We start from the raw sequence: 12,383 nt of genomic DNA on the forward strand, positions 1-12,383 counted from the left end.
AGGAAACACTTGATGTCAGCAGGGGTTCCCACAGGGACAGCCAGAGGGACAGTATGACTGGAAACATGCAGACAAATAGAGGACAGAACTCAGCAAAAGTGAACCAAAAAAGAAACGTAAAGTCAAATTTGTATCGTACCGTAATATATCACCTTTATAATGTTGCTGATTATTTGTCCATTTGAAACACTAAGCTGTGGATACATGGTAGGATTTTGGAGTCAATCAACCTTTTAGCCACTCTGTGAAGCGCTAATGAGCGCGCATTTCCCTTTACAGTGTCCGAAGCTGGTTCTTGACCACACTTCCCAGTACCCCTTTTCTGACAAGCTAGCAATTAGCCATTTTTGGAGGCTGCTGGTCCATTTTCAATCTCCTTGTTTAAAGTAGAGGATTATTTTTTGCATTATGCTACAGCTGATGAGCCCTTACTGGCAGCCACCGATCCTAAACTAGAGTGTGTGTGTGTGTGTGTGTGTGTGTGTTTTGGTGTGCTTACTGGTATCTGATGCAGTGTTGTGCAGCTGCAACACAGAGAAACCAGTCAGGCTGAAGATTCATTCATAATTTACACACACACACACCCTTTTTCTGAGGAAGGGCAGGGCAGGTGCAAGTGTGTGTGTGTGTGTGTGTGTGTGTGTGTGTGTGTGTGTGTGTGTGTGTGTGTGTGTGTGTGTGTGTGTGTGTGTGTGTGTGTGTGTGTGTGTGTGTGTGTGTGTGTGTGTGTGTGTGTGTGTGTGTGTGTGTGTGTGTGTGTGTGTGTGTGTGTGTGTGTGTGTGTGTGTGTGTGTGTGTGTGTGTGTGTGTCTGTAATGAGGGTGGCATACCGTAGATCTACTGATGGTCATTCAGCGCTGGAGAGGTTAATGTTCCAGATTCACTGCGATTCAAACCAAACCCGAGGAAGGCAAAGTGTTATTACTCCCACTGTGGACTTTATGCAATAACCGCCGACAATAACTTTTCATCTGACGAGCGGCAGCCGCTCCACGGGAAAGTGTATTGTGGCGGGATTATTGAATGTGGGACGCAGAGGGAGGAATAAAGAGGGCGAGGCGGCCGGCTTTGTGTTTCCTCTGCAGGTTCCTCCCATCATAAAACACATCTTTAATAACCTGCAGCTTTATATCTTCAGCCCTAAATACATGAGTAACCTTCAGGGGAAGTTAGAGACGGAGAGCGAAGGATCGATAGAGAGCTGGTTTTTATTTCATTTAAAGCATACTGTATTCCTGCTTCTGTGCCATTCATGCATGCTATCAGGGGATTAAAAACAGCATGTGTTTGTTAATAATTACTAAATTAGCCATGTAAAGTTGTTGTCTCCTCAATTTATTCTAAACGTCATGAAAGCAGAACCAAAGTCCTTTCCAAAAATGGTAATAAATCACAATTTTCCGCCCCGTTATTTGGGATCTGCTTCGAAATTTGATGAATTCTTCTTTGACTTTTGCTAAATCAAATGTCATAAAATCAGTAGAGAAATAGACAATATTATCTGCAGTAAATCCTTTATCAGGCTGACAGACAAATCAGAAGACAATAACAAGTCTGAAGCCTCCTTTAGCAGAGGAGATTACAGACCTGCTAATTCATTACGTGCATTTTAATGTATGCTCCTGCGCTGATGGTGCCTGCTGTCAGCTGAGGATTCTGCAACGTTACAAACCACATTTGTGTTTAAATAAATGATGAATACATCTTAAATATAGCTCCCTTACCCTCATCACAGTTTAAATCTTTAACTGGAACTTATTTAGCACACGCTCTACGCTCTCTCCATGTCTCCAAACTTTACATGCAATATGATAAATATTGAGTGTTCAGCTAGTAGACGATGCATTTGAACCAATCCGGTTGTGATTCTTGATTTAAATGACTGTATTCTTCACCCTGCATGCCAATAGTTGAGGTATATTTTAGTTTCATCCTCTTCCAGACACTTCTTTCTCCCTTAGATCTCCTCTGAATGCTCCTCCGTTTCAACCCTTCTCCTCCTGTCTTCATCACTCCTTCTTTCCTTACTATTTTCTCTACCATGCCTCCTCCACTATTCCTTTACTCAATCTCTCTCCCCCTTTTCTTTAACTATTCTTAGCATTCCTAGTTTTCTCCCATATCCCACACCTCCTCTTCATCTAATTTATTTTACATCTCCTCTCTTCTCCTTTCTTTTGACAGTTACCTTTATCTCCTCTCCTCCTCCCCACTTTCCTCCTGACCCTTTCGCCTCCTTTTCACTTCACTTTTTCTGACTTTCTTACCTTCTCCACATTACCCTTTATTTGTACTCCTACACCTCCGCTCTCCTCCTTTAGTTTTCTGTACTATCTTTCTCCTTCATTTTATTCTCCTTCTGCTCCTTTCTGCTTTTTATGTTACCATTGCTCCCTTTTCCTGTTTTGCTACCTCCTTTCTTTTCATCTCTTTCCTTTGCTTCCTTGTTCCCTTCTATCTCTATCACACCTCCTCTCCTCTCCTTATTTCTTTCCTCTTCTCTCCTTACCTCTTTCTCCTGCTTTCCCCCCTCACATTTTCACCTTTTTCCTTCTCCAAATGTACTCTACCACACCTCCTCTCTCCTCCTTCCCTCTTAAGTACTAATCCTCCTTCTCCTTTGACAGATTTATTCCTCCACTCCTCTTCTGGTTTGTCTCTCACTCTCTGTCTCTTTTCTGTTTGTGTGTCTCCTGACAGGACGGCCATACATGGACATGGAGTAAAGCACCTCCTGACGCCTCCTCACTCCCAAACACTCCACCTCCTCTTCCACTAATGCCCCTCGGACAGAGAGGAACAGTGAAACACAGAAGGAGATAAAGGCAATTAGAAAAGGGGTAAAAAAAACAGCAAGCAAAAGCAGAAAGAGAAAGAGAAGAAGAGGAGACATCCATAATCTCCACTTAGAGGCAGGGCGGCCATTCTGTCTATCTTGCAACTTCAGGAAGCATCATCACAATTTAATAAGAATTTGAAAGGCTGCGGCGCTGCAACAGACCGTCTTCAGAGGAGAGCGAGGCTGCAGACACAAACGTTTTAACGCTTTCCTTCCTGGATTTATATCTGTTTTTTGTTTTTACCCTATGAAGTCCCAGCAGCAATAAACCTGTGACGGCAATATCAGATTATTATTATTTCACACATGTTCTGCTCTGCCAGGACTGCTGAGAGTTCAAGAAATGATGTTTCCCCAACAGGAGAGTCTGTGTTGTGAAGCGGAACATTTTGTTATTTAGGAGGAGAGGACGTTGGCTTTGCACGGCTGAACGTTTGCAAAAGAATCCAAAAAAGGAAATATATTTCCAGCTGATTCCTGAGGGTTTTATAAAGTGCCGGTTTACCCCGAGGAGCGTCTTGCAGGCCAAGAGGAGTTTTCCAGGAAGCCTGTGCACACCTGGAGGAAACTCTTCCAAATAAAACCGGGATCACGTACCTGTCAGATGCATCGGCTTTCTCCCTCTCTAATGCCACTTCTTTCATGGCTTGACACCTAACTGACCCCTCCCTCCTCCCCCCTTCCTCCCCCTTCAACATGTCCACCCACCTCCTCTCTCGCCACCCAGAGAAGTGAGGCGTTAGTTACCTTACCTCAGGTTCATTAGCTCCACCCTGAGCACAGAAGTCGAGTCTCTCACAGGTGGGGGGCGTGCTGATGCAAGATGGCGGCCGGGGTGGCGACGTGGCTGCCGTTTGCGCGGGCGGCGGCGGTGGGATGGCTCCCGCTCGCCAAGAAGACGATGCCCAAACCTCCCATAGACAACTCGTCCAAATCAGATGAGATCCTGTACGTCAACGTCAGCGGCGTCCGGTTTCAGGTGAGTACTGTCGCCACTGAGCATGCTCCAAAATATGTTGGGGGAGGATGATTTCGCCTTTTCTAAAAGACTTGCATCTTTGAAACAATATGCAGATATTCTGCTGCAACTTTACCTGCTTCCAAAGTGCAAAAAAGTGTTAAAGAGGTCGAACTCGAGCAGTCACACTGTTTTAAAATGGGATTTTAGTGGCTGGGACTGTTTTCCCTTTCCTGTAGTGTTTCATATATGTTTTAGTGAATGTAAATGGTCTACAAAGACTAAAATCCTTGTGTTCCACTCCCCCCTGCCTGACACACCTCCATTCCAGAACATAGCAACATTACAAACGTACTAATAACTTACCTATCAGATTAAAAGGAAATTGCAGTTTGACACGAAATGCTACGCAATCGCCCCGTTGACTTCCACCTCTATATTTTTCCTCACTACGAAAGGATACACAACTTCCTGCGTTGACAATAAAACCTTGGCACTTGATTTCCTGTAGAAATCCTGACTTTCTTGTATGTACAGGAAGTTCTCGTGCAGATTTAGGACATATTTTAAACAGGTATTGATTAGCATTATCTTAGTGTGGGGTTTAAAACTACATTACCCATGAGCCCTTGCTGTTTTCCAACCAGAGCCTTGGTTCAAGGGTTGTTTTGCGCCACTTTCAGAGTGGATAGATTTTGATTGATTGTTATATTCCTCTAATTTCAGCTCCCTTGGAGGCCTAGCACCAGAATCTGGAGCTCTCTGATTCGTTTCTCACAGCAATGCTCTCTGGGTTGACTCTTAAAGTCGTTACGGACGCACGCTTAAATATTTGCCTTTTTTTTAATGAAGCAGAAATAGTTAGAAGCTATTACAAAGTCAATAGCTGTCCTAATTTAAAATATGATCACACTGCTTCTATGAGGGAAATTAAAAGCAGTTTTACTACCAGGGCTGCTTTCAGAGATTCATGTTGCTCTTAATGTGCCGCTCCGCTCCTGCCTCCGAGGCAGAAGGTTGTAAATAAAAACTGTATGTCTAATCAATATGCATTTAGGCTGAAAACACAACAGACCGGCTCTGCAGCAGAAACAGATTTTGATGGCTTTTAAGAATCAAACGGCACAAAGTACTTTCTGCTGCGTCGGCAGAACATGGAGAAAAAGTTCCTGTCAGACTTTGTCCTAATTCTTTAAAGGTTCTGGTGGTATATATAGAAAAACAACATACAGTAATGCCAAATAATATCATCTAAGCAAAATGCCCTACTTCACTGTTACAGGCAGTCAGAGACGGTTCAATGCTCCAATCTTTCTCTACATCTCAGATTAATGGAGTTTGTGTATGTGTAATGCAAGGAGCCTTTGTGATTTGTTTATAAGAAGTGAGGAAGTTATTATATTTGGTCTTGTGATTTAAAAAAAAGTTTGTTTCTGTGTTTAATTACAGCCACAACATGTATTTTTTTTTTTTTAAACACCCATGATTCAAATTGGCTAGCGCTCCAACGTGATAGGCTAAGGAGCGGGACATCTCTAAGCGGTTGACCAATCACAACAGAGCCAGCCAGCTAACCAATCAGAGCAGACTGGGCTCTGGTTTCAGACAGAGGGTGAAAAGAGGTGCTGCAGCACAGGCAGTATGAGAAAAATATAGCACTAAAGCACATAAATATAAGATAGATAGATAGATAGAATGGGAGGATGAAACCCTCTCCATTAGTCACACACATGCACACAGCAGAGCACACACAGTGAAACTAGTCCTCTGCATTTAACCCATCCTAGCACTAGGAGCAGTGGGCAGCTATCGTGCAGCGCCCGGGGAGCAATGGGGAGGGGGGGGATTGGAGGTGTCCGGTGCCTTGCTCAAGGGCACCACAGCAGGGCCTAGGAGGTGAACTGGGACCTCTCCAAGTAGCAGTCCACTTTCCATTTTTCAAGTCTGTTCGGGGACTTGAACCGGCGACCCTACGATTCCCAGTCCAAGCCCCTACTGACTGAGCCACTGCTGGACAAATATAAATATATGGAGTTCCGTAGTTCTCTTTTTACATCATATCATTATAAGAAACACCCCTCAGATTGAATAGTAAAGCTATCGATTGTCCTTTAAAGAGTTGAACCAAAGCCTCCTTTCTGTTGTCTTTCTGCAGACATGGAAGAACACTCTGGACCGCTACCCGGAGACGCTGCTGGGTTCGTCAGAAAAAGAGTTTTTCTACAACGAGGACACTCAGGAATACTTCTTCGACCGAGACCCCGAAATGTTCCGGCACATTCTGAACTTTTACCGCACGGGGAAGCTTCACTACCCGAGGAACGAGTGCATCCAGGCCTTCGACGAGGAGCTGGCCTTCTACGGCATTGTGCCCGAGATCATCGGGGACTGCTGCATGGAGGTAACGCTCCACTTCCTGTTCAGCGCAGAGGAAATATTGGTGTTGTTTTTTAGAGGGTTGGCAAGATTCCTATGAAGGAGCTGCAGTTTGTTCACCGTAAGTCACAGATAATAAATGAATAACTAAAATACAAACATATTTAAATTAGTTATGAACATTTTAGGTGTTTTGTATATTTTCTATTTATCTTTTATATATTTTACGTATTATTTATATCGTGTTTTAATATATTATATATACTGTATATTTAATCAATTCCTGATTTGTACTCAATAATGTACCTAATTTAATCTTTGTGATTTTTTAATAATTAATGATCATTTGGTTATTAAAATTAACAACCAAATTAATTATTAATTATTACTATTTAAAAAAGAAGCCGTAATCTGGGATTATTTTTTACTTTTTTACCTATTTTTCTTAATGTGAATGGGAAAAATACTGTCCACACGCAGAAGAGGTCAAGAATATATTGTATAGATCATCTTCCACAATAATTCAGTGCTTCTTCCCTACTTTCGTTTTACATTGACAGTCCTGTAAAAGAGGACATACTGCTCTTACTCCCAGATTACATTTTGCCCGTGCGTCATTACTCGTGTTCTTGGGTTGATGCGGTGACCTTTGTCTTCCTGAAGCTCGACTGTAATGTTGGTTATTCTGCTGCTGCACTCATTAAGTCTCTTTGGAGAGGAGATCTTCAGCTAAATGAGTAAAGTGTAAAAACATGGAGTGATCTGAGGAGGGGGGGGTTCTGACAAGCGCTGCTGTCAGACTTCATTATAAAACTCATTAACACGGCAGTAATGAGCTGAAACACCGGAAGCATACATACAAGAGAGTGGAGCAGGGGAGATGTTTCTCTGTACGCTGGTGTTAACATTGCGAGGGCTCCCATTACAAAAAGCCAATGGGATTTTTCCTTTGGATTATTTCAGAAAATATTCTCTGTGGCAGACAAACTTTATGATACTTATTCAGCAGGATAATCTCCACATATTAACACCACACCATGATGTAACAAGCTAACGTTGGGCTGTAAAGGAACTACAGCACGGTCACATGACTTCACGTCACCACCGCTAAGCTAAAGGTGGCTAATGTTGGGCTATAAAGGAACTACAGCACGGTCACATGACTTCACGTCACCACCGCTAAGCTAAAGGTGGCTAATGTTGGGCTATAAAGGAACTACAGCACGGTCACATGACTTCACGTCACCACCGCTAAGCTAAAGCGGCTAATGTTGGGCTATAAAGGAACTACAGCACGGTCACATGACCAGTGGGGTATTTACTTACGTATCAGAAGAACATTGACCTCCGGACGAGGTAACAGGAAGTGCTAAAATCCTTACTGTTTCCGGGTTTTAGGACTCATCCTTGCATCTTTTCATGCTCCATACTTTAGGTTTCTGAAAGCTATATTATAAACGAGCCGTGAACAAGTCATTTTCCTCCCAACTCGAATAACAAATCATCCCAGAGCTTTTCATATAACCGTTCGTCACATTAGCTTCTTCTTCACAGGCTCTTCTATCTTCATATACTTGGTTTTACATCCTAACCAGGGCACTGACTAATGAGCTGGAAATACATTCCCTCACATTTGGCAGACAAATCATGTTCACAAATGTTGGTTTAACTCTGAGAGAGATTCTCTTTGCTGGATTTCTTCTCTTTCACTTCCCACACAACTTCCCATGAGAAACAGTCCACATGCTTTTTATTTTTATACTGCTCGTAATTTCACAGATTGTGCTGCTTTTTTCCACTGGTAATTGTTGAGGCAAAAACATTTCAAGGACCAAATTACTTCCATTGAGACCAGTTTATTAATCACTCTCGAGGTCACCGGCTTCTGTAGGAGTTTAAAGTCTTTCTATTTCTTTAGCGATAGTTATCTAACTGGCTTGGTGGCATTAAATACATTCAAAATCTCTGTGAGAAATACTTGATCTTGCCTCCCTCTCCTTCCTTTTGTGCAGGAATACCGGGACAGGAAAAAGGAGAACCAGGAGCGTCTGGCGGAGGACACGGAGGCCAACGAGGGGATGGACGCCCCGCTGCCTCCCAACAGCACCTCCCGGGAGCGTCTGTGGCGAGCCTTCGAGAACCCGCACACCTCCACCATGGCTTTGGTCTTCTACTACGTCACCGGCTTCTTCATCGCTGTGTCCGTCATCGCCAACGTGGTGGAGACGGTGCCGTGCCGGCCGCACAAGGGCAGCGCGAAAGAACTGCCGTGCGGCGAGAAGTACCATCTGGCCTTCTTCTGCATGGACACGGCCTGCGTGCTCATCTTCACATTCGAGTACCTGATGCGCCTGTTCGCCGCGCCCAGCCGCTGCAAGTTCATGCGCTCCGTGATGTCCGTGATCGACGTGGTGGCCATCATGCCGTACTACATCGGTCTGGTGATGCCGGAGAACGAGGACGTGAGCGGCGCCTTCGTCACGCTCCGGGTTTTCCGCGTCTTCCGCATCTTCAAGTTCTCGCGCCACTCGCAGGGCCTCAGGATTTTGGGCTACACGCTGAAGAGCTGCGCCTCCGAGCTGGGCTTCCTGCTCTTCTCCCTCACCATGGCCATCATCATCTTCGCCACCGTCATGTTCTACGCCGAGAAGGGCACCAAGGGCTCCACCTTCACCTCCATCCCCGCCTCCTTCTGGTACACCATCGTCACCATGACCACGCTCGGGTGAGTTGAGCATCATTTTGATATCGTGAGGCAAAGAGAAAGGGTTTTTTTACATCTAGTTTGGCAAGAAATCCTCTGCAGGAGTTTAAAGTTTCATAACGTTCTGTACTTTTTTTCAGACATTTGACTTTAATGGTAATTGGATTCGAGCTCTATCTGTTCCTACGGTGATGACCCTGTCCATCATCTTGCCTCCTGTGCAACTTTAAGAACATTTCTTTCCTTCATTTTCTCCACACCTAAACGAGTGCAGTTCTGTGATGCAGTTGCTATTTTTCTTATGGATTAGGTACGCTGAGGTAGTGATGGTTCTTACAGAGGTCCAGTTTCCCAGTCAGGGCATTGGTTTGTGCCGGTTACTCTAGTTTCTTGGATGTAATTCAAGGAAAATCCACTGGATCTGTGGCAGGATGTTGTGATTGGGGGATAAATATTTATTCTAATGCCTTAAAATTGCAGATTAATTGTGGTAGCGTGGTCCCGTTGACATCCCCTCGTGTGTATACAGTGATTATTGTAGGCCGACTTTGGAGTTAGCGTCTCATTTGATTCCTCGATAAAAAACAATGTGAATTTTCCATTGAATTTTTGAATATATTGCAGAGAAAATAAGATTGAATTGAACCAGTGGGGTATTTATTAAAATATTTACTAACATATTATACCTTGTTTCAGGCTAAGAACCAAAAACACATTCAGAAAACAGGAAGTGCTTAAACACTCACTCGTTTTCCTGGGTTTTAGGACACATTCCTGCAATATTTTCTTCTCCGACTGCTGTGACACACACTGCTGTGGCTGTTAATACTATCACCATGGCAACTTGAGTGTGCGTGTGTGTGTGTGTGTGTGTGTGCGTGTGTGTGTGTGTGTGTGTGTGTGTGTGTGTGGGATTATTGGTTGTTATTATTGGTTACGGAGGAGTTTTACAATCTGTTTTTCCACCAGAAAAAGAGATGGAAGTGTGAAAGTGCTTCTCCAGTGCGATGGTGTATCTTCACCCTGCTGCCACCCACAGGCACGCACGCATGCACACACACACACACACACACACACACACACACACACACACACACACACACACACACACACACACACACACACACACACACACACACACACACACACACACACACACATATACTGCAGCCATGTGGACGCATAGTGTGTGTTTCAGTGTGTGTCTTCACCCTGCAGCTCTCCACCACTGATCTATTATCTGCTGTTCAAAGAGCCTTTGGAAACATCAGAAATAGAGAGTGAGTCAGTGAGTACATAAGCTCTGACTGTAATGCTTTTAACACACACACACACACACACACACACACACACACACACACACACACACACACACACGCACACACTCACACACACACATTTGGCGTCGCTCCTCTATATGGCTCTATACACCTACCTGTCTGTGAATGAGGGAGATGAAGTGTGTTGGGAAGGTGTGAATGGGAACGTGTGAATGACTGTAGTAAAAACCAACAGGAGTGTGAAGGAGCTTTTGTTCGTTTTATTGAATGAAAAAGAACGTTTTTATCCCATAAACATTTCTAAATTCAGTGGGAATCAAACGTCTTTTTTATTTATCAACTGTAATGTGTCTTTAGCTCTCAGGTCTCTTATTTTGGCGGGTGTTGGTTGTTTCCTGTTCACTGAAATCTAACTAAATGATTGAACGGTTTTGGTGACGTTGTCCTAGAGACTCGATAGATGGAGGCTTTTATTCTGAAAAGCTGCCTCGCATATCCCTTCCTCTCCTCTCCTCTCATCTTCATTCCTTCTGCCTTCTCCTTTCCTTGTTTCCTCCCCTTCTCTTCCCCTTTCTCTTTCCTTCAGCATCATACCTGTCACTTCCTTGTTTCCTCTCTTCTTCTTCTTCTTCCTTCTTCTCTGTCCATCTCCTCCCCTCTCACTTCCTTGTTCCCTTTACTCTTCTCCCCTTTTCTTTCTTCCTCCTTCTCCCTTATCTTTACTCACTTCTCCTCCTCCTATAACTCTGTGATGTTAGCCTCCAGTGATGATGTGACAGGGATCTGGTATTTCCTTGGAATAGTTTAATAAAGGGAAGTTGTTTTGCTGCTTTCTTTTACCTCCCCCTTTTTTCTCCTCTGAGGTACTCCCTGTTTCTTTCAAGGCAGTATTTCTCCGCTCTCTTCCTCCTTCTCTCAGTATAAAAAGGAGGTGTTCATTGTATCACAGAGATCCAGATGTTCAGAGAAGCATAAGAAGACTCTTTTCAGACTCAGCATCTGCACGTTTATTCAAGGCGTCACAGAGGAGGCTGACGAACCTCTCCAAACCACAGGGAACCTCTCCAGTACGTGGAGTTCAGACTCTTTATCTTTGCTCTACTGCATGTCCTTCATAAATATTACAGACCCTGTTCACACGTCACTGAATAATCTGTTTGTTTGAATATCACCGTGCTTTATCGTTGCTGTGAGCAGTGCTCACGGTTCAGGAGGTAGTTTAGCATCTCCTCCTCGCCTCTGATTTAAAAACAGTGGATAAAGTCTCAGCCTGACGTTGAAAATCAGAGGCTGCACGCTCTTAGGCTGCCGCTAACGTTAGCTCAGCTTGTTTCTCTGGTACCTTCTCATCCAGACGTCCCATCACTAAAATATTCCATCCAGCACAGCGTGGAGATGTAATCCATCCTCCTGGTCCTGGGTCCTGGAAGTCCCCAGGGTGAAATTAAACGGGCAGTGGCTCTCGTTGCTCGAGGGTGACTAAACTTCTCACCTTAACCCTAAGGGAGATGCCAGCAGCCACCCTCCGGAGAAAACCCATTTGGTCCGCTTGTATCCGCGATCTTGTTCTTTCGGTCATGACTAAAACCTTTCATCCAATTAAAATCTAGAGCTTTTAGCACCAAGATGTGAAAAGTGTTGCTTTGAACTGATTAAAAAGACACGTTATGGCAGCTTCTGACAGACAACGCTACCCAGTCACAGGAGAGGAAACAAAGGTATTTGTAAAGATCAGATGAGATGTACCTTTATTAATCCAATTCATCACAAGGATAATACTAATAAAAATAACAATGATATACAGGTAAGTAACGGTTTTAAATGGGCTAAATATGTGTTAAAATACATACCGTACATTCTATATTTATTCTATTTAATATTTAATATTCCACACCTTCACATATTTATTGTAATATACTGCTTTATATTTTGCTGTACATTTAGTCCAAAATAATATTGAAATGCTATTTTATTGTTTTGTAATTATATATACCTTATATGATGCTGCAACGAAAAAATGTCCCAAATTGGGATCAATAAAGAACTTCTATTCTATTAACGGAGTATTTCGGAGCTGCAGAAGTATCGTATTCTACAAATGTAACATAACATCTTTGTTTGGTACAGATCCTGCTCTCCTTTTTCCGCTAATCGATCTGTTTCACCTTATTAATATTTCAAAAATGTGTCCTTTATGATGAGAATGGTTCATTTCATATTTGGAGT

The 12,383-nt window shown here is 43.4% G+C and overlaps 1 protein-coding gene across 1 annotated transcript in view; it reads left to right on the plus strand.

Annotated features, from left to right (window-relative positions):
* The first annotated feature begins 3,611 nt into the window (after positions 1-3,611).
* Positions 3,612-12,383, plus strand: part of kcnd1 (potassium voltage-gated channel, Shal-related subfamily, member 1) — a 46,002-nt gene continuing 37,230 nt past the window's right edge. The window contains exons 1-3 of the mRNA XM_063881893.1: positions 3,612-3,818; positions 5,953-6,198; positions 8,186-8,898. Of these exons, the coding sequence (XP_063737963.1) occupies positions 3,663-3,818; positions 5,953-6,198; positions 8,186-8,898 (1,115 nt within the window). The 5' untranslated portion in view covers positions 3,612-3,662. The remainder of the gene's footprint in view (positions 3,819-5,952; positions 6,199-8,185; positions 8,899-12,383) is intronic.

This window comes from Eleginops maclovinus, chromosome 1 (genome assembly GCF_036324505.1).
Source record: "Eleginops maclovinus isolate JMC-PN-2008 ecotype Puerto Natales chromosome 1, JC_Emac_rtc_rv5, whole genome shotgun sequence".
Lineage (NCBI taxonomy): Eukaryota > Metazoa > Chordata > Actinopteri > Perciformes > Eleginopidae > Eleginops > Eleginops maclovinus.